General features: G+C 40.2%; 1 protein-coding gene across 1 annotated transcript; it reads left to right on the forward strand.

Annotated features, from left to right (window-relative positions):
• The first annotated feature begins 1,050 nt into the window (after positions 1 to 1,050).
• On the forward strand, positions 1,051 to 23,277 carry LOC311011859 (integrin beta-1-like). Its single transcript, XM_084007034.1, has 16 exons — positions 1,051 to 1,395; positions 10,493 to 10,559; positions 11,101 to 11,186; positions 13,621 to 13,843; positions 14,343 to 14,513; positions 14,617 to 14,855; positions 14,983 to 15,138; positions 15,337 to 15,432; positions 15,536 to 15,625; positions 15,945 to 16,085; positions 16,471 to 16,673; positions 16,931 to 17,169; positions 17,257 to 17,479; positions 18,092 to 18,324; positions 18,793 to 18,959; positions 21,973 to 23,277. Exons 2-16 carry the CDS (start codon positions 10,493 to 10,495, stop codon positions 22,036 to 22,038), a joined length of 2,400 nt encoding a protein of 799 aa, XP_083863160.1. The 5' UTR covers positions 1,051 to 1,395; the 3' UTR covers positions 22,039 to 23,277.
• The last annotated feature ends 356 nt before the right edge of the window (positions 23,278 to 23,633 follow it).

Here is a 23,633-nt window from a genome sequence, read left to right on the forward strand (position 1 = left end):
TATGGTCCAAATCAAAACATGTGGTTGTTCATCTGAAATAGTTTGGTGGACATTGTGCTCTAGTGCTGTATTGGTACCGTTTAATGCTTTGTTCTCTTACACTACATTTGACAGTACTTCAAACTGCATGTATTGGACAGTTTACAGTTTGCAAAGTGAGGGCGGTGGGAAAAGACTGAACAACCATGTGGTTATTCAACTAAAATAGTTTAAAAAAAAACACTGGGTGAAAGCAGTATTCAGATAATTCCCTTAAGTATAGGTAGCAGTACAAATATGCAATAATATTGAAATACAAGTTAAAGTTTTGTTTTTATGTGCATTTGAAAGGTGACTAATAATATGTCAGATAAATGCAATGCAGTAAAAAGAACAATGTTTACTTTTGAAATATGGTGCAGTACAAGTATAAAGTAGCACAAAATTGAAATGGCCTTGATTATGTTGCTTTAGGGGAGCCTGGGGCCTACATCGACCCCACTGATCCTCCCACTTTCTGTGCACAATCTCTGTGCAAATACTGGTCTGGATACTCCCTGGTCCCACATTTACTAACTTGATTATCTATAAAATAGTTAATGAACATCTAGCATATCATGGAGGACACAACTGAAACAATGAATTTCTGCTTTATTGGGTAATAAAGCAGAAACTTCCTCAAATGTTGCTGATAATATATTTACACATGCTGAACCATTTCTTTTAGTGGAGTATTTTTACAGTGTAATATTTTTATATTTATTTTAGGGTATGAATACTTCTTCCACCGCTGCTCAAAACTGCATTTAAGTACTGCACAATACTTCAGTAAAGGTTTATTGATTTTCAAATATATTTTTGTATTAATATTATTAATTTAAATGTCTGGATTTTTTAAAAGTGCTAAAAATGATATCCTTTGACTGAATCTGGACCGCTCATCACGTCCGAGGTGAGGACGGGTTCACTGTTCTCCGGTGTGTTTGTTCCTTCGCCCTGTGCGTGCCGCTGCTCTTCCTGTGTGGGCGGGGTCTAAATAAGAAGAAGAGGTTTGTTGAATAGAGGCATAAAAAAAAGCGACCCAGCAGCAGCAGCAGCAGCCGCGGCTGTAACGTGTTCGGACGAACCGGGGACTCGTCGTCCTGTCGTATGTTTCATGTCGTCAGTTTCATGTCGTCAGTGTTAATACGTGTTAGTGTTAGTACAGTGACCGTTAACGTGTGGTGAGTGGAGACGTTACGTACGTTACTTGGCGGAGCGGTACGTTTTATTAGCTAAAACAAAGCGGACCCTTATAACTGTTTTAGCTAGTCCTCGTCCCCGGTAACCGTTTCACTTCTTTACAAGAGGACTCTTTTTTTCCGGGCTAATGTTACTCTAAATCATCTGGAAACGCCAGCATAGTATCAACACAAGGTAAGTGTTGTTATTTTAACGTACATTTCTTCACATTGAACTAGTCTGCCACGCTTAGGGCGACTGAAAACACTGTAGACGACAAAAGGGGAGACGCGAGGAATGTGTCTTCGGAGCAAACTTTGGGTGTGGATTAACGGTAACTAGGTTATCAAGCTAGCGGGATAAAAACACTTTTAACAAATGAATGTAGTTACAGTACGGGGTTTCAACAACGTGGCGTGAAACGTGCGCTTATTTCAACCTACACCTGAAGTATGTCCCTCAATAAATCTTACTTTGGGCTTTGTACTGAAAGTAGGCCATTGAGCCGCTTTGTATGACCAAAGAGGGCAGTGTGAGTGGGTATACGTAGAAGAAGATCGTGTGATTTTTCAGCCCTGGATAACTTAACACTATTATTATTATAGGCATGGGAGTGAGAGGCTTTTACCGAGCTAACTGGGTGTAACTATATTTATAAAAACATACATCTTGCGTGTTCTCTCAGTTATTGATGTTTTAGGCTTTTCTGCCCTGTTGAATTACCATGTCGTTGTTGTCGTATTGCTCCAGTTTTTCTATTTAGTCTAAGTTCCAAAAGGATAGATTTACAGTGCTGTGATTTGTCTTTTACACCTACTCTACTTACTGCTTCAAAGGGGGTTTGTAAGGACTTTTTTGTCTCCTAAGATGACTTCTGTGGGTCTTTGTCTTTGGTAAGGAGGGGCTTTTAAATTAAACATAGTAGCTCAACAAGTTACACTATTTATGAGAAAACTTACTACTTTTTTGGACTTGTTTAGTCTTCTAATTGTCTGTTTTCTCCTGAAAATTGTTTTTCTTTAGAAATGCAGATAAAACAATTTGGTCCATTGGTCTGACGAGGCGTTTTCTCAGTTTGTCTGAAAGGAAAAATGCAGATGTTAAAAAAAAACAAACATTTGTTGTGTTTGTACATGTACGAAAGGAGCATTTCAATCGGGTTACGTCAGACATTGTGTGCCTTTTGGGCAAAACGTACATGCAGACGAAAATTTGACAACATCCCTTTTTGTAAGCCAAAAACCACAAACATTTAAATGAAGTAGGAGTTGTACTGAGTATCCTTAAACACACCACAGCTGGACCCCAGTCTAGTCAAACTACATTATAGACTGTTTAAACTGTGGTTGGTGATATTGTAAGACCAAGACACTTTAGAGCAGGCCAAATTGGTTAACCATAATCTAGAGTCTTGTTCAGCCTCGTCCACAGCTCTGATTCCGGACAAGATTGGTCTTGCCTGCCTCATTCACTTCCTGTAAAGGAATTGCAGCCTGGAGTGGTGTTTTTTTCCTCCCATGTTAAGCTCAGGGAGAGGCTTGATTTGTTGAACTAGTAATCTTTGTTCACCAAGGCCTAATTTAGTGACAAGGGACTAAAACGTCTTGCTTTAATTACTAGCCTGTCTTGGCTTTTTATAGACGGCATCATAATGACATAGCAACCGTATTGTATCGAGGTGAGAAAACACATCTTTGATCGTGTGTGAATCACATGGACGCAGATAAAACACACCAGGCATGGTAATTGTAGACATGGGGGGATGACGAGTCTTGAGACTAGAACTGGCTCCATGTGGACCACTGAGTCACTTCCCTTAGTTACATTGTTGTGATGTTTAAACAGTGCAGCGCTTGGCTAGGATTATCCAGGGCAGTTCGAAGGGTCATTCAACATTACTCAACTTCAGGCCCTTACCCCGTCTTGTCAGATATGAGTCATGGATGATCTGGCCTTACAGTAACAGCCAGACAAATCATGTGGGATGTGTATGTTTGCGGTATGTTATGGCTCCATGGCTCCATCCTTCTGTGGTCCGCATCAAACTGACTGAGTGAAATTTGAGTTCAGGTTGGAAAGAAATGGGAAAAGCACCCCATATTTCAGTGACGTAGTTTTTGCTTTGCGCAACGATGTATGGAGGTGGTTAAAATGGAATGTGTTATCTCATCTCTCTGGGGGCAGATCGGGATCTCCTCCACATGACCGACAAAACCCCCAACAGGTCTCGTAGTTCGTTCTCCAACTTAAAAAAACATACAGCAGACTGAATAACGCTTTCCAAAATCAGTCTTCTATGTCCAAATATACTAAAGAATTGCTGTTATTTAATTTCAATTTATTTTGCCACAAAAGTTAAGGTTTTTATACTTGTCCATTGTTTTCTTTTTTGGGAATTGTATTAACTGCAAACAGTATTTTCCATCCCCTTGCCTCTGTTAAACTGTTCCATTAGGTTCAAGTAAAAAAAGAAGTGGCATCTTACTGATAGTGGTAATATTCAGTTAAATTTGATTTTATGTCATATCACAGCAAAAGTAATCTCAGGACACTTTACACATCTAGCAGGACTAGTCTAGAACACACACTCATGAAGTCGATGAATCTTCAAAGTCCCAACATCATCCAAGAGCAAGCATTACAGTGCGTCAGTGGTGAGGCAAAAAACATAGTTATGACACTGGCCAAACACTTGAATAATTATGGGAAAAGGACATCCTTTCAACTCTTTTAATAGTCTGCTGGTCAAAATGTGTAATTTCTGACATTGTCTCAAGAAACAGACTTTACCTTTGATCACTCATCTGGTTTGAGATCACTTTTAAGTTCAGTGTCGAGCGTCGTGGCAGATGTTAGCTTGATAAAGGAGGCACTTAGCATGTAGGTTTGGTTTCCTTCAAACATGCTCTGGTTGCAGTCAGAATCGAGGTGTTCTTCCTGATCCTTCAACAGCCTGTTAGGGAGAATAGTGGTGCCTGGGTGTGGTTTAAATTAAGGAAATGGACACAGAGTCCCGCTGAGTTGCTTGGGGACCTAATGGACTGAAAGTGGACTGCAATTTCTGCAGCAGGTGGGGGGGCGGCTGGCTAACCGGGTGGCAAACGGAGCTTGGGGGGGGGAAGGGCATCCATTCGTGGACCACCAGATGACCCACCCAGCATGAACAATGCTGACTTGTTTTGCATGCCTTTCACTTTTCAAGTTCTTGGCAATTTAATGCAGCATTCATTACTTGACTGCACTAGGATACATCCCCATATAGCTGTTGGATCTCTACGACTACAACTAAAATCTCCCCTAATTCTGTTTCCGTGAGATAAAAGTGAGACGACCTTCAGGGTAAATGATGCACAGAGTGGTTAACCTCTAATCGCACGAAACTAAGAACCGGTGTTGTGGTAGCTTTTGCACACATTACTGCAGTTAATCTCATGTACACACACAGTGGAACCATAAACAAAGGCTTACCTGGTATTCATGCCAAAGTATATATAAAGTATATCTAGCTACCATAAACTCACCCATTTGGAGGAACATTATGAGACCCATTTGTAGAACCGTGGACATCCAAAGTCTTAACATGGACCTGGTTAAGAATGACTAAAAATTCACAGCCATGTTAGCTGCAGCAAGTCACAGATGGTCAGATAATCTGCAGAGTTTCTAAACATATTTTTATTATCACAATAATACAACACTTGGACATGAATAACACAGACATATTACTAATACTCCTACCTATTAACCCACAGACCACTAGTTATTAAAGCATTTTTCTATATTAACCTCAACTTGCATAAAGGCCTAATAGAGCTGTGTTCAGATCAGTGAGTGACCTTATCAAGAGGAAATGACCTTCCTCAGACTGGAAGATGTTAACAGGAGATATTAAAGGGATAGTTACTTCAGTATAGACACAATTAAAACTAGGGCTGAAACGATTACTTGAGTAACTCATTACAAAAAATGCTTGAGGCAAATACTCTGCCTCAAAGCTTCATTAAATTCCTATTTTGCGCATTATGCGGTCTGTTCAGCGCAGGAATCATTGTTCCACACGGACTGTTTTTATGGAAGCCAGGGCTCCAGAGTGCAACCATTTTTGGTGCACATGTGACCAAAGCGTCAACTTGAGCGTCAAAAAACAGTTTTTTTCTTAGTTTTAAGAACCGGTCGTTTGATTCGGTCTCCGGTTCGCAGCGGGTGGGCCAACATTGCCCAGTAAGGCCAGAGCCTGACTGGGAACGCTGCTTTTACTCTCAGTGTCGTCATTCAGAATCGTTAAAAAAGCACCTTTATCTTTATTCCTGTTTATAATCATTGACCGAATGTGAACTCTACAGTGTTAATTTTTTATCAGATTACTTGATTAATATATGGAATAATCGGTAGATTACTTGATTACAAAACGATTTAATAGCTGCAGCCCTAATTGAAACATCTCTGATATTTAATTTCCATCCTCTCAGGATTTGTTGCCTTCCATTTATTCAGAATCATCAGAAAGTATGTTTGGTTGTTAATTAAAGCATGCATATTTTAAACAATCAATCAACATCCACTCACAAACGGTTCATCTGAAATGATGTCCTTCACAACAGGAATGCCACTATGAATGCCACAGTGAACCAGCGTCGTAGGATGGAAAACCCAGGGTTAACCCTGACATTCCCTCGCTAAGCCCAAATCCTGCTTCATAGTACAGGCCTCAGGTCCCTGAGGCGCACTTTCAGACTGCAGATTGATTCAAAACGCCTCTGACCTGTCTGATGCTGATGGCAGGCAGTCAACCATAACAAGGAGGCACTGCAGAGGATTGAGTTTCAGTCGGCTCTTCTCAGCAGCTGTTAGAAGAAATTCCTGATAAAACATTTATATATCTCGAATGACCCCCACTGCCTCTTTTGAAAGTTTGGTGTTTGTTTTGGTTTTTAGCAAGCAGGTAGTGTTTATATATTAAATGTACAACAAAAACGAATAAAAGGGTATTTGATTTTTACATATTTCATGTAACTCTTTTTCAGGAACATAATGACATGCCAGTGTCTATTAGTAACAACAGCTTTGTAGGAAAATACTTGAATTTATAGGTTCTGAGTCACTAAGGCAAGGATGGTCTCTTTTAATGCATTACATTGTATGAAGCCAGCTTTAAACAGCCTGGCCTTGCCAGGCTTTCAAATTGGTGAGAGGAGTTTGGTGAGTGTGTTGTTTTCCTCCCCATTCAATGAGTGACAAATCTGCATGGAAAACAGACGGTTAGTATTACATCCAGCATATGTTGTCAAGTGTGTACTTTTGATTTGAAATGTTTTTACCTTCTCAGACCTATCAGAGCGATTTTGATTATATCAAATCTTTTATTATTTTATGTGTTTATAAGTCAAATTCAATGTTACCTACTGAAGCCATGAACCTATAGCTACAGTACTATGCATGTCCATATTTGAGAAAGTGACTGTACTTGTAGTGGAAAGAGCTGAGTGGCTCTTGTCAAGAGGTAGAATTGTAAATGAAAAATTGTGACGCTAGTGTTCAGCATCACAAACACAAAGCATGAGTCGCTTGTCTTCTCCAGCCTGACCATACAAAGCCATGATTCTACACGGTGTGCTGCTGTTACTCTAAATATTAGGCTCTCAGGGGTGTCATCATGACTACTTATAGACCATAGTTTCTGCTTGACAATTGAGAGAGAAGTAAGGGATAGAAAGGGAGGATAAGTAGAGTAAGACTTTGTAAAAGTGTCTTATCAGTACTCACTGCAAGTAAGCAAGTAATATTGTCTATATGTCAATTGTCTCAGCTGATATGTAGAAAACATAAGACTAAGCTTCAAGTCTGTGCCTCATGGTTTGGACTAAAAAACGAACAAGACAGTGCTGTAATTATATACTCCTCTAGTTATATACTACAGGAGTTAGAATCATCAGGATCACAAACTACTTTAAAGTTGTCAGGTAGTTTGTCTTACAGTGGAACAAATGTGGTCTCTTCTTGGAGGCAGTAGGTAGTTCAGTGACCTGCCCAGACAGACTAGCAGACAGGAATTTTCTATCCGATGCATGAAATCAGCTAATGATTAGACATGCTACGCTGTGTAATAAAGGCAAACAAATGCTTATCAGGGCTTAAAAAGAGGATTGCCCACTTCCCCGATCAGGCAAGTGGTTAAAAAAAAAAAAGAATGTAAATGCGTCATTTTTTTTCCAGAGAAGATGATGGAAGCAGCTGTGAAGGAGTGAGCCTTCGCTCTTCTTTCCCATCTCTGTTGAGAGTTGCACTTGTGCAGCACACATTGGGCAATGGCGAGAAAATGGTGACAAAGTTTATGAGCTGAAACACAAGTGACTATTTCCACTGTCTTTGAAACAGGAGTTCAGTTTGGTGGCTCTTGCTTTACTTAAATAAAGACACTTATTTGTTATCCACAAATAAATACAACAATTTGAATTGGGACAACTAAAAATTGATTTCTTACCCACTTGTAAGTAAAACATAAAAAAAAAAAAAACATGTTGAGATTACCTCTACTTTTTTTTGTTTTTTTTTGCTCACCTGAATTAACCACATAACAGCTGGCGTCCTTCGATCATGTTTTTACAGTTATGAGGAGCGGTTTAACCACAGTTGGTCATGGATTAGAGCCATCAGTCTGTGTCGGCTCCTATCAGCTGTGACGTTGGTTTAGTATAAGCAACGCTGACTTTTATGTCCCGCCATTTCAACTGAACCAACGGTCATACGATAATTCAACTATCACTCTCTTCAGTGCTTTGAATCTGAAAGGGTGAGACTCCATGAAAACCACTGGTCATATTAATCAGTTGAATTATCTCTTATTTGTTGCTTTCATGAACGCTGTGGCAATACCATAAGATCAGATAGGTTAAAGAAGATTTTTCTGTCATTAATATTTCATTTAGGGTAGATGCTAAAGCAAGTCTGTTTCCAAAGTTATCGAGCCCCAGAAATGCCAATGCCTCCCATTATGTGGCACACAGTCATTGGAGACCCTGAATTCTCCCAATCTGTCAGCTCTCTGTAATTTGCAGCCCTGTGCAGGACGAGTCCCAGAGTGGTAAACAAAGCTGTACTTCAGGAATGTTGGGAAGGAGCCCTCATAGTCTAGAAAGTCTTTGCAGTTGGTGTTGGCTTGAATTTTATTACACATCTCGCTTGGTATTTTGTGTGTTGGAATGTTTTGTCCATCTTGTCAGATGTTCTTCTTTGTGTCAGGGTTCAGGTATTTGTAAAAGCATCTCTTGATCAACAGAAAATTATATCTTTTGCAGGATTTTGAGGTATCTTGTTAATCTTTTATCAGAATGATCAAGATAATAATCTTGTGAATTCAGAAAAACAAGGCAAGTGCTTCCATACTCTAAAGCTTCGTCCAAAGATGTGTTTTACTGTGAACCGTTCCCACCACATTATGATAACCATTATGAAAGCCCTGAGGGGAACTCGCAAATAAGTTGGTCATTAGGCTGTGTTTAACAGGATGTGGTTGTTTTTTCGGATGCCTGTACCCTCCGACCCACAGCACTGCAGCATACATATTACACCTTTCCACTGTTCATCTCCTGTAGAATGCACAGCCACCAGATTTACCTCTGCATTACTTTGTTAACTTTAAAAATATCCTTTCTTGTGTAAATGTAAATAGTACTTTTATCTATAGACAATGACATTGTGTGAATGGAAGTTATCCAACAGTGATAAACTATGGGGCACAGCTGTTGACTTGGCTACTGTCAACACTGTCTGATTTCCTATGTATGTGTTAGTGGGGCAAGTACACAGAAAGTTGGTCTGAGTTTGAGGATTAGAAGTAGAAAGACATGGAAGTGTGTCATGTAGTGCTGCAGGAATGAGTCCTAAACTTGGAAATGAGAACATTTTTGCACTTCCAGCTCCATTGTACCAAAGTCTATGTTTTTTTGAAAGCTTACGAGAATTTAAGGTTTGTGATTAACATTATAAAACACGTCAGTAGATACCTCACTCCGAGGTTAAAGCTTTAACAAGGATCAAAATTAGACTGCTAAACGTCCTCGTCTTTAGCTCAATGGTTGTGACGTGAAGTCATGGGATTGTGGTGTAGTTTGATAATGGCCTAATGTTAGCTTTTTCCTTATGGTTGAATTAATTCATACTTCAACAATAATAAAAGGGGTGTTCATTTGTCAAGATAACCTTACTGAACAAAAATGTGTTTCAAATTTGTCAACTTACAGTATCGATCAGTTTATATTCTGGAGGCTTTTTATTGAGGGAACCAGCGTGATGCTAACTTTTGGGGTTGCTAACAAAAATGCATCATTCCTGCAGAACTCTTTGGTAGAGAATTAAGTGGCCCGACCAAATATGGGAGCACACTTACCTCTTTTCTTTGTTTTCTTCCATTCCTTAGCCGTTTTCTGCACAGAACTTGCTTCGTAAAATGTAGATCCACCACCAAATCTATTTCCGAACTCTCAGACAACCACCTTTTGTTTAGTTCTGTTTGGTTGTTGTGGTTGGTTGCTTCATGCTCAGCAGCTTTGCTCAATGTGGTAGAGAGGTGTCTCAGGGCTTCTCAATGAACCACATTTATTCATCTGCAGTTGCATTCTGTGGCAGTGTTAAATGTCCAGTTGTCCATTATTTGACTATTAAAGCACTGCTGCTGGTCAGGTCTGTTTCAGTCATTACAGGTCTGCTGTTAGACTCATCATTAATCACTCTGTTTAAGAGTGAACAACTCGAGTATCAATGTGACTATTCTCTCCTTTTACGCAACGTTTTTATTATGTCTCCTCAAGCCTCTGTCTTTTCAAGTCTTATCTGCAATGCCCTGTCAAGATAGCCGACTCCCTTTACATAAAGGGCCGTAACGGCATGAATGTTTCCAGACTGCAGTCAGAAAGCAAGTATGTAGTGTGGTGGTTTCCTGGGAGTGCCGATGACCTGGCAGCTGACACCAGCCGAGTGTGGGCAAATTGTTCCTCCCTATTTGGAATAGGCTAAATGAAAGTGGCTCCTCCCCTCTGATGCACAACCGTAACTGAGGTATTTCACCTCAACGTCAGGATACAGCTTTTCCAACACACATCATGATTGGTTATGGGGAGATGAGATCACAGAGTACGTCATTAACCTGAATGCATTTATCCTGGAGGTCTCTTTAAAATTAAAACTATCGTTTTAAGAGTCAGGCGTCTGTATAAACACACACATAATGAAGATCTATTTATTTCATATTGGTTTTAACTTCTGACATTGAGTGATTGTATTTTTCTTGTTGCAGATGGATCTGTGGTTACTTTTAATAGCAACGTTATCAGCGGTCCTCTGTGGCAGCTGGGCACAACAAGGTAAGAACAAAGACATTTCATAAATGTGCTCAAATTTTCCTCCCATTTTCTTATCTCAGCTGTTAAATATTAGCCAACCCCTAGCATGGAGTATTTTTCAACTGTGTAAACGGACACCCTATAGCAAAACAAATCACCGTAGTAGTCATTGTTACCCTTAATGTGTATGTTATTGTTTGACTTGACAGTCATGCTCTATGCATTGGGCCAAATATTGCCCTTTCTGAATGTCTTCAGCACAAAGCAATACAGTGGTGCTTTTGTCCACTTCAGGCTTCACATCTTGTTTTTTTTAATTCATGGTTTATGACTCTGTGGGTCCAGTGGCTTGTGGGAGTCTTTTCTTTTTTCTTTTTTTTTTTAAGAGGTGAAGTCATCGTTTACTGAGCTGCCTAGAGCTTCTCTCAGCATGATTCAGTTTTCTGAACTCGGAAGAGGTTGTGTCTTGCAGCCAAAAACCAAAGCTGGTTTGAGTTAGTGAACTAATGGAAAGTCTGTTTGTCATCTTGGCTTAAAAAAGAACTTGTGTTGTCTCTTTCAGAGGGAAGCATATGCATCAAGGCAAACGCACAGTCGTGTGGGGAATGCATCCAGGTCGCTGAGAATTGTGGATGGTGTGCGGATGAAGTGAGTTGAATCACTACTGCTGCCATGAAAAAGCTATGGAGAAGATTCTTCATCTGTGGGTCTGGCACCTCCAGAGTTTTGTGGTTTCTGTGGCAGCCTCGCTTAATTGTTGAATTGCACAAAAATGGCTTACAAACAGCTGGAATCTATCATCTTGTGCATTCAATAATGCAACAGAAAGAATACATTTTAACTGTCAACTTTGATAACCCATTTCAAAATATCATTTCAAATATGTCTGTGTAGCACAGACTGAACTCACAGTCGGATCTATTAAACAAACAAATACAATCCACAGATACGATAATTAAAAATGATTTTGTAAAGAAATGGATGATTTAAAACAAATAAGAACATATTTTTCCTTGTTTCCTCAAATGTATTTCATTTTCTTTACTATGTATATAAATAAATACATGTATAGAAATACATGTACATAAACTGTATCTGCCCTTTTAAGTGCATGCACAAAGAAAATAGGGTAGTACCAGAGAGTAAAGAGATTCACAATGCTTTCTCTCTTGGGCAATTCAAAGTGCTTTGCATAAAACATTACAAGCATTGGGGGAAAAATAAAACAAGCCAATAATAAAATAAAGTTTAAAATGTAAAAAATAAATAAATACAAACAAGAATATCAAGGAATAGAAAATACAGTGCAGCATAAGAAGTTCATAGATAGTATTGTTTACTGAAATGCAGCAGCTAACAGTCTTCAGTCTTGATTTAAAGGAGCTGAGATTAGCAGCAGACCTGCAGCTTTCTGGAAGTTTGTTCCAAGTAAACCACACCTATTCCATTAATTGTAAACATGAGTGCTGCTGCTTCTCCACTCACAGTGGAAACTTTCGCTGTAAAATCTTCTTTAATTAGACATTTTTGGTACCTGAGGCCAGTATTCTTCTGGGTGAGTAGACCACAGGAAGTCACTGATTTACAGGAGCATGAGTTTAATGTACAATATCTTCACTCCTTCACATCTAGAATACATTTTTCTATGTGGTGGCTACAAAGTGCAGGCCAAATATATGACAAACGTTATAAAATGATATATTTTGCTGAGCAACAAGAACTTGAGGAGGAGGTTAATGTGGATCAGAAGAACTGGGCACTGAACTTGTATACCGGTATTTATGAGATATGACAGTACGAGACCCTGACCTGTTATAACTTCAAACACAAAGTAATCAAAGTTCTGATGTTACTTGGATGGATGAGAAGTGAAATATGCAGTGCAGCCTTTCTTGTTGTCTTATCTCCATTCCTAGTGATTTATGATCCCAAAAGATCTTGATTACCCAAAAGCATCAGTAGTCATCTGCAAATATCTTTAACATTAAACACATTTGTTCATAATAATGAGCTTTGATTGGTAGTCTTGCTCTGTAAATCAGTACTTCCTCTGAAACTGCTCACCAAGGTGAGTGTCTTGGAGAATTACAAAATAACATGTTTGGGCTGGGTATTTTTGTTAGTATATTTCCACACTGAGCTGCATTCCTGTTAAAACCTGCCTGTATTTCTCGTCAGATCTGACTGATATCCTACCCGGAGCTATTGAAATCACAACATGACAAGAAGTTCCTTGTATTTCTGGGGGTTTTAATCTTTCAAATACATGTTATCTGAAAGGGTATGGTAAAATGCAGAGAGAGTTTAAAAAAAAGTACTTTAACCCAATTCCTACAAAACATAATAACCCACAGAGGCCTTTTTTTCTATTTTGTTTTTGACCGAGTTGTTTTTCTCAAGTTGTCCTTCGCTCTGCCTTGTGGGATATCATGTGTATCCAATCTACTCTTAGCCAGGCTTCCCAGTCATCCATTTCTCCTCGTCCCCTGCTGCTGCAGTACAATGGCCTAAAAGAACTAGACAGTTAAAGTACAATTCTGAAAATGTTTCATGCAGCATTAAAACCCCACATAATAACACAAAAAGCACAACAAACGGTTACTTCTGGCATCGAGACCAATTTCCTTTGTCCTACAAAATCTTCACTCTACAGTATGTACTGTGAGTGTACTGTACTAGTCTAGACTCAACATGTTTCTTCATGCCAGTCCCACCAACACAAATTCCTCTACATATACGGGACCCATCCAGATGTTTTTGCACATTCATCACCTATAAGCATTAGAAATGTGTACTCGAGGTTGAAATCTCATGTGTAATGACACTACGATGCTGCAATGTCTTTGTATGGCTGGTGTGATACTTTTCTCTTTTTTTCTCTTTTCTCTGCCGTATCACGTTCAAAGTCCCGAATGTTGGTGTGTTTGTTTGGCCAGTGGTGTTTTAACATAACATCTTGTTAACTTTTGTGTCACAGATCAGATCCCCTCAGTGTCCTTTTAAGCCCAAGGAACAATATTTAGGAAATATGTTGGGCATGTCAGACAATTTTCAAATATCTTTCACTTGTGCTGTTTTGCAGAAGTTTCTCACTGTGGGTGAGTCCAAGTCGGCTCGCTGTGATGATCTGGAGTCCTTGAAAAAGAGAAATTGTGCTCTGACCAAAATTGAGAACCCACGCGGAGGTATCACTATCAACGAGAACAAGGCCGTCACCAACCGCAAGAAGGATGGCACTGAGAAACTCAACGCTGACCAGATCACCCAGATCCAGCCCCAGAAACTCACCCTGACACTCAGATCTGGTAATTATTCAACTTCTGTTGCCAAGTCTTTGAATGGGTTGCAAGTGCAAGTTTTTCGATCTATCATATCAGGGCAAACTAAGGCAAGTCAACCATCTCTGGAGCAAAAGTTACAAGTCATTATTTTTGTGTGAAATTGTGAGAAAGCGTATTTGAAACGACCAACTATAATGTAGGATTCCTTGTTGTAGCAGAAGACTTTTAGTGAAAAATATAACCCTAACCCTTTAGAATATCCTTAATGCCTGCTCCTTCAAAATGAGGAGAAAAAAGATTCATATTAATGTGAGATTACAGTGTTCAACAGCGTTGTTTTTGTCCATTTCCTGTCATGGGAGCACAGATGGTAATTAGCTTATAACTAGGTACAACTAAGAAGCTGTGCAAGCTCTCTCAAATCAGTAAAAAGAAATGAATGTTGATTTTAATTGAATGTTTTGCTTGTTATTTTTCGCACTCTCTTGAATTCCACTCAAAACTATATATATTTTTACTTCAGGTGAGCCTCAGATTTTTGATCTGAAATTCAAGCGTGCTGAGGACTACCCCATCGACCTGTATTACCTTATGGACCTCTCCTTCTCCATGAAAGATGATTTGGAAAACGTCAAGAACCTCGGCACTGACCTCATGAGGGAAATGCAGGAGATTACTTCAGATTTCAGGATTGGTAAGAAAACCCGCAATAAAAGCATAATAATCGAGGGGGAAAACTGCAACAGTACAAATCTTTTCACAATGCTGAGTTAAAAAGAACATTCTCTTTTTTTAAGGTTTTGGCTCATTCGTGGAGAAGACAGTGATGCCTTACATCAGCACCACACCAGCCAGGCTAATCAACCCCTGCACAGGGAACCAGAACTGTACCAGCCCCTTCAGCTATAAGAATGTCCTGAGGCTGACCAACAAGGGAGATGAGTTCAATCGCTTGGTCAGTCAGCAGCAGATCTCAGGAAACCTGGACTCTCCAGAGGGGGGCTTCGATGCCATCATGCAGGTGGCGGTCTGCGAGGTAAGAAGGGGCTTACAAGTGTTTCCCTTTGTGCTTTTTAGTGGTTACTCTCTGTATCTAGACAAGAGCCTCTTGCAACAGTGTTAAATATCAATGAGAAAGACTCTCTTTGTGTTTGCCTTTCCAGGACCAAATCGGCTGGAGGAACGTGACTCGTCTGCTGGTGTTTTCCACCGATGCTGGTTTCCACTTCGCTGGAGACGGCAAACTGGGCGGCATTGTCCTGCCCAACGATGGGAAGTGTCACCTGGAAAACAACATGTACACCATGAGCCACTACTATGTATGTAGTTTATAATTATTTAATATGCATACTGTATCCACGGAGAGTTGACTGAGCATCTGTGCTGTTCTCAGCTTTTACTGGTTGTCTCAATTTCTTATTGATGTTAACCCCCATTTGTCGACAGTCTGGGATTTGAAATGGATATTTGAATTCTGGGCTCATTGATATTTATGCGTGTGTATGAATTTTTAATAGGACTACCCCTCCATAGCCCATTTGGTTCAGAAACTGAGCTCTAACAACATCCAGACCATCTTTGCTGTCACTGAGGAATTCCAGCCTGTTTACAAGGTACACTTTTGTTCTGCACATTGTATGGTCGTGCAGTTTGAAATTAAAATGCACGTTTCACATTTGGTCCCCCACTCACCTTCCAACCTTGTGTCCGTTTCAGGAGTTGAAAAATCTCATTCCGAAATCTGCCGTTGGCACACTTTCCTCCAACTCCAGCAACGTGATCAAGCTCATTATTGATGCTTACAATGTGAGTCAAACTGCACCATCTTCACATCACCTCTGACTGTCCCTGGCATTAAGAGATACCTTGTGACTTGATTGATTTTATAATATTATAATAAATGTCCTACATCCTTTTAAAGATTTTTGAGCTAAATAAAAGATTACAATGAATCACCCCGAGAGCTCATGTAAGACAAATCAAAGTGACGGCACTATTCCTGTGACTCTTCTCCTGCCAAATAGCAGCTGGGTTTCCACATGGAGAGGACTTGTATGCTTAGGTTGTGAGTGACATGTATAACTAGAGCCTATAGTAACTGTTTAATCCCTCTTGTTTTGGACAGTCTTTGTCATCTGAGGTCATTCTGGAACACAGCAAACTACCAGAGGGAGTTTCTGTCGATTTCACGTCCTTCTGTAAGAACGGTGTGGTAGGAACAGATGGGGAAGGCAGGAAGTGCTCCAACATCTCCATCGGCGACGAGGTACATACAATCCTCATTGTTGCAGTTTGTTTGTATGGATGGAATTGATACAACTGGAAAAAAAGAGCTATACGTTTATATTCTTTAACATCTCAACTCATGAGGTGCCCATATAGAATAGTGGGGAAAGCATTGCCAACACAGACACAAGTGGTGTAAGTGCTCAATCGCTGGCAGCAGCGTTACTTTATAGCCTGGATGTGCTCTTTCTAGAGTGTGAACCTATAAACAACTATGTACCAGTTGGGGAATTAGCTTTTCTAAATTAGGAAGCAAGGGGGGAAAAATGCAATTAGAAAAAGTCTGAGAAATGGAACATTAAGCTTCAAGACATCCTGCTTTTTAATAGTTGTAATGACCCTATAAACTCTTCTCTGGCTTCCAGGTGTCTTTCAAGATTTCCGTTAAATCCGACAAGTGTCCATCGCATGGCAAGCCTGAGGTCATTACAATTAAACCACTGGGCTTCACTGAGGAGGTAGAGATAGTCCTGAACTTCATCTGCGACTGTGAATGCGCTGCAAAAGGAGAGCCTAACAGTGCCACGTGCCACGAGGGCAACGGGACCTTCGAGTGTGGAGCCTGCAAGTAAGTTTGCAGCCATAAAGATTCACCACATCAAAGCTGCTGAACCCTGTACCGTGGAGCCTTCAAGGGCTTTGGGTTTTCAGTTTCAATCACAACTGTACATCCTCAAACAAAAGATAACGAGAAGGGAGAAATGTGTTTTTTACTTTGACCGGTTTTCTGCGTAGGACTTGTTTCCCAAACATTTAGATTTCTTTGCAATGGTAACTATTCTCTGTTTGTGAGGACTTTGTTTAAGCATCTATTTCCTGTGTAAGGTGTAATGAAGGACGTATTGGGCGTCTTTGCGAGTGCAGCAAAGATGAAGTACGGACAGAGGACCTGGATGCCAACTGTCGAAAAGACAACGGTACAGATATCTGCAGCAACAATGGTGACTGTGTTTGTGGCACCTGTGAATGCAAGAAGCGGGATAATCCTGCAGAGATCTACAGTGGCAAGTACTGCGAGTGTGACAACTTCAACTGCGACCGCTCTAACAACAAACTCTGTGGAGGTGAGTTTTGTAGAAATAGTATTATTTGAAAGCCTGCCACCGGTTTTATTGTTAGTTCTGTGGTAACCCTTTTCTGTGCTTTACCAGGACACGGCCGCTGTGAGTGCAGGAAGTGCATCTGTGATGCCAACTACACAGGCAGTGCCTGCGACTGCTCCCTGGAGACCGCCACCTGCCTCGCCAAGAACGGGCAGGTCTGTAACGGACGCGGTACTTGTGAATGTGCAATCTGCAAATGTACCAACCCCAAATTCCAGGGTCCAACCTGCGAGATCTGTCCCACCTGCCCCGGAGTCTGCGCTGAGCAAAAGTGAGTCCACAGCCTGCATGCTTGGCTAGAAATGTCAAATAATGACATCTTGAAATGGGTTCCCATTGGTCACAGCTATCATGAAATATGTTATTTTAAAGGTTGTATGTTTATAATTTTTTTTTTTTTTTTAAGATTCCAGTCTTTCAGAATAGGGCTACTATTGAGACACCAATGACTTATCTGGGATTTTGGGCAAAATAATATAATAATATTGTTTTATATATTTATAACTAGGGGTACAATCATGAAAAACCTGGGAATGTCATGACATTTGAAAATGCAATTTCCAGGCATTTAGAGGATTTGGAAATTGGAAATTTGCTGCACAAATACTTGTATAATATTGTATAATAAAGTATATGTGGGCTGGTTGAGATCTACTGAGACAAATCTTTGTTGGCTGAACAATACTTCAATGTTTGTGCAGATCAGTTACCTCACTTGACGTTACGTTGTTCTCTGCGTAGGGTAACGACAGACTCCGACCTTTTTATTCTTTTCATGTAGGCTATATACATATGTTGCAGAGAATATTAGCCTCAAAGTCTGGGTCTGTCATGAATAAAAGACAACATGGAGAGTAAAACAATCCTACGCCTGTTTTTACAGAGATTGTGTGCAGTGTCGAGCATTCCAGGCTGGTGAGAAAAAGGAGACGTGTGAGCGGGAATGCAGCGACTTCCAGCTGATCAAAGTGAAGGATCGGGACAAGTTGCCCCAGCCTACAGACCAGAGCTTCCCATTGACTCACTGCAAAGAGCGGGACGCCAACGACTGCTGGTTCTACTACACCTACGCCATCAGAAACGACACCAAGGAGGTCTATGTGGTGGAGACGCTCGGTATGATTGGACTGCTACGTTTTCTGTAAATTAATGTAAAAAAAAATTACAAAAAAGACAGTCATCATTCTCAGTTATCTGAAATATGATGCTGTTTGGTTATTTTTTATCCTCAGTGTAACAGTGTAACTGTCATATTGCTGATAGTATGATGACTTTTTCTAATTTATATTAAATTAATGCCTGTTTTTGAAATGGGGAGAAAGAAAAGGGAATAAAATCATCAAAATTATACCTTTTTTTTTTTTCAAACTTTCCTGGTATTTAGTTGTATGCTCACTTGTATAATTCATACATAAGTTCCTTTAGCGTTAAAGTGACACAATCATTGTTTTGTTTCCTTTCATTAAACCTATAGAACATCATAGCTTCTGCATGGTTCTTTTGTTTGAAGGAAAGAGTTGTCACCAACAATATACTACATAGAAACCAAGTTAAATTTGCAGCTGTTTGTTTTCTCTGTTCCAGAGTGCCCGGCAGGACCTGACATCATCCCCATCGTGGCAGGTGTGGTAGCAGGCATTGTGCTGATCGGCCTTGCCCTGCTGCTCATCTGGAAGCTGCTCATGATCATCCACGACCGCCGAGAGTTCGCCAAGTTTGAGAAGGAAAAGATGAACGCAAAGTGGGACACGGTGAGTCAGTCACTCCAAAGCATCTGGTGCAATCGAGGAAAAAGTCGAGGAAGCATCATATTTACCCTTTCTCGCATTAAAAAAAAACTAAAAACGATTACCTGAAATCTTCCAGCTAGTGTAATTGTAGCTGTTACATAAGTGAAATCTGCAATAAGGTTAGGTATACTTGGGGAAATAATAATAAACATCAAACGCATCACAAGCATTAATGGATGTTGGGAAGTGTCACTTATTTAGTCAAACATGTGAAACAATCAGCGGAAAAACTGTGGAAACAGAAAGGAGATTTAAACCAGAGTACGTTAGAGGATTCACACAGACTCTCCAGCTGTGTGGCCACCCTCTGTCCTCGCTAACCTCAGGTCTGCAGTTTTGTTTAGTCTGTCTTGGCTGAGGGAGCGGCCTTCCCCTCTGCTGACAGTGCTGCCTCTCACTGTCCACATGGCACAACTGCATGACCATAAAAGGCAATGAAGCTGAGGAGGAGGAGGACTGCTCGGTGACCATTGATGGAAGGCTCCACTACTGTGCGATAGTCTCAGCAGCTGCATTTATGGCCTAATGGGAGGGAACAAACATTCACCACAGGCAGTGTTTGTGTGAAATGAACTGCAACAACAACAAAGTGTTACTTTTATTACTTAAGTAGAGGAAAGTGGACACATTGCCAAGTTAATTTTATCCGTAAGAAAAAAGAGAGTTTGTTCCATTTGTGTTCCCCTCTAAATAAAGAGAGAGCTTGTGCTGCCAGGAATATGTTTTTAGTTTTAGATATTTTTCCCACCCCATGTTGTGGGTATTTGGTGTTTTTATTTTTGTGCCAACTAGACTGAAATACTATGAATGGAAAATAAAGAGAAGACATCCTGCTGAAGTATTTCAAATCACAGATAGGAAATGACTTACTACTGCAACAGACTTAAAACTGAAGAGTAACGTCTTTTTGTGGCACCGTTACTCGACATTATAGAAGAACATACCATTATGAGAGTGTTGGAGATAGAAAAAGGAAAATCTGTAGAGCCTAATGCCAAAACAGTACTTAGTTACTATAAGAGCTTTCTTTGACCTTTTCTGCTATGTGCTCAACATTCAGGCGTATGTGTCTGTCCTTTTACACTCCTCTCAATTACTTTTCTTCTGTTTTCCCCTTTCATCTTCCCCTTTTCCTTCTCTATGTTAGCAAGGGAACCCCATTTACAAGAGTCCTATTAACCAGTTCCAGAATCCCAGCTATGGGAATGATGGCGCTTCTCGTTAGGTCAAAGTTCGTATCGCCTGTTGGCCTTGTGTATCTGCATGTACTTTCTTTGTGCAGGGTGCAGTTTTCCACTCTGTCGGGCTGTAGTGAAGTGAAAGCTGTGGTGACTGCATATATGAAGCATGCTTAACCACAGGTGGAAGTTGTTTGATACTAAAGTTGGTGTGAAAAAAAAACGTGATAACAAACAAACTTTTGTTCATAAGTTCTATTTTTAACAATCTCCAAATTTGGTGATGTCTGAATTGTTATTTCAGATAGTCATGGATTAAATGCATCTTCCTGAGATAATGATCCTACTTCTTCAGATAGATGGACAATTTAATAATACATTGGATCATCGAAGCATGCAGAGAGCTCAACATTTGCTGTTTTCCTCAGTTTAAAAGTGGACATTTTCGAGATTGATGCTTTTCAACATTATGTGACTATAAATTGCCTTACTTCAAATATTTATAGGAAGATCTGTCGATAGAACCCATGTGGAATCCCCTGATTGGTTTTGTCCAATTAGAATAAAGTTTATTCAAACCTAGCCAGTACTGTTGCTGCACCGCTGCTTGGGACTCATCTCAAGATTTAGCTTGTGGCATCCATTTTTTCTCAGAGATGATGAAAATAATGAAGACTGCCCGTGTGGACTCCACATGTACGTTACCCTCAATAGCTCGGCGGCTGCAGCCACGCTGCTCACACTGCTCTAACCTGTTAACACGTGCACTGAAATGAAAAGCAAGAGGTTCTACAATGAAAGGGAATAGCAGTAGCCTGTACAGAACCATGGACACTATAAACACTGGGAGTGATGTAGTTGATCTGGTGTTGTAGCTCCCTCGTCCTCATTTGTGCTAAACCAAATATTGTGTTTATCACAGTAAAGACGGTATTGCAAAATCCATGTTGTGGATTGTGACACCGGCGATGGTGAGGAGACAGGTGTTCTTCAGCTTAGACTCTGGCAGGGACCAGCAGCTTTACTGCTGCCTTCGACCTGTAGCCTGTAGGGATGTGGAGAGCTCAGATTTCCAGCGGCGGCAGCAGCTCCTCCTCCAACCAGTAGCAGAGCTTAGCCTCACCAACATCCACACCAGAAGGATGGACCAGGCTGGATGTCTGGGCCCACCGAATGATGGGGAGGCTCAGAAGAACTGTACCAGTACTGTGTGGGTCAGACTGTCAGAACCTTCAGCAGAAAAATAAGGGGTTTTCTAAAGGGACTCTGGTGCATGAAAACGCTACCACATTTGTCCAAAGGGACTGCCAAAATCCACACAAAATGGAAATTCCTTGTAGTAGCTTCAAACAAATGTTCTGCAGTTGTCCTGTGTCACCCTCAGACAGGGGGAAGGTGCACTTGCAGAGGACAGATCATTTAAATACTGTCTATTCTAATCCTTCACTACTACTAATTGCACAGAGTGGCATTTGACTGCAGTTGTTGGACTCTTAACTGCTAAAACCATGGCAAACGGTGTCAAACCATTCACAGCTCAACCAAGGTTCATAAAACATGATTGACCAGATGGTGAGAAAGGCAAACCATGTGGCCACATGTTCGCCTTTTCTTGTGTGCTGTGATTCTGTGAAACCTATCTTCAAAAGTTGAGCTCACTGGTATTGAATTTGTTATTGTGACACAAAAAAAAAATGAAAGGCTTTGACACATGCTGTGTTTAATGTGTTAACCTGACGAATTAAAGTTGACAGCTGTTGTATTCACTGTTGTTGTTGTTCTTCTCTGTTTCTCAGGGTGAGAATCCGATCTACAAAAGTGCCGTAACAACTGTCGTCAATCCAAAGTACGAGGGCAAATGATGGAGCTTTGCCGTTCTTGTGACATCACTGTATGGAGAAGAGAATGGGCTGGGGTGAAGGGCTGGGCGGGTTTTATATTGCTCTCACTATTTGTTTGTTTGTTTGTGTTTTGTAGTCACCAAATGATAGCAATGCATTTTGCCACTATTTCGGTTTGTCTTACTAACTTGTTTTTATTTTCTATGCATCATCTGAAATGTGTACAGTCTGTATAAATGTGGGATTTTATTTTTGTTGGGTTTTTGCCTCTGCGGAACCTGAGAGAATGTGTTGAACTGATTTGTACTCTTCCCTCCACGGGACTGGAAAGGTAACGGAAAGCCGAGCTGTGCCTTTTTATAGAGCCATCATGCCAACAGTGTTTTGTTGTGGTTGAATTGAATGTTGTTGAATGGCAACAAACGAAGGGTTCCTTTCCAAATACTCCTGTATACAGTGTTGATTGGGTGGCAGTCTATCAGTCATTGTTTTTAAAACGCGGGTGACCAAAGGGCTGATGATTGATTTGCCATCAGAGCAAAGGTCTTAATCTGTCTAATTGTTTTTGACTGAGTAGGCGTCTGTCGCTCTTTTTAAACAACTCTTTGGATTGAAACTCGTTTAAATGTAGCACCATTTGGCCGTGCGTGGTAGCAATGAAATGTGTACCGTGTGATATCTCCACAGAACAGGATTGAAGTGTATCTCTCCTGGGGGACTTACTCCTGAACAATCAATTGAAATGTATCTTTTTTTTCTTTCTAGAAAAGATCTTTTTTCTGCCTTTCTGGAGTAAAGGACATCCGTGTACAGTAGTATTACTGTGTGGCTCCATGTTTTACTCGCTTAATTTAAAGCCAACTCAGGTTCTTAATTCTTCACAGCAATGCCAAATACACGCAAACCTGCCTTATTTGCCAACTAAATTTGCTTTCATTGAAATGCCTTGTTTTATTTGTTGGATATTAATTGGGCAAGGATCCCATTTTTATTTTTTCTATGTGTCGTAATTCCACCCAACTCTTTTGAGGTGCCTCAATCAAACATTTTTTTAAAACAATGGGAATGACTATCATGTCATTTAGTTAGGAAGATCATGGGAAAGTAATGATTTCTGGATCTTTAGGTTTGTAAAGAGAAAAAAAGGTTACACCTGCCACCATTGTTTAAGTGCCTTTTTTTAATTCAACACATTCACATTTGCAATTCTGTATTTCTGAAATTATTTATTGAATAAACATTGAAAACAATTGACCCCTATATTGTTATGATATTATTGTACAATTGCCATTTTGTGGATTTGATGTTGCGCTTACTGCTGTATTCATATCAGGTCTCAAGTTATACAATTATTACCAGGATGCCTTTTATTAATGTGCATGGATGTGATGATGGAGCAAGTTCTTTATTAACGCCTTGGCGATAATCCTGACGGACAGATGAGTCAACCAGATACATTTTTAGAATTAAAATAGTATTTGCTCATATCTGGCAAGAATGAGTGTACATACAAGGCATATGACCTCAATGTTCTTACACAGAAAGTAGACCTAACAGCTCAGAACAAGGATAGCAAAGTTCAATAGAGAGGGCTAGTTTCTGCCCATGTATGCAAT

Source organism: Eutrigla gurnardus (assembly GCF_963514095.1).
Source record: "Eutrigla gurnardus genome assembly, chromosome: 4".
Classification (NCBI taxonomy): domain Eukaryota; kingdom Metazoa; phylum Chordata; class Actinopteri; order Perciformes; family Triglidae; genus Eutrigla; species Eutrigla gurnardus.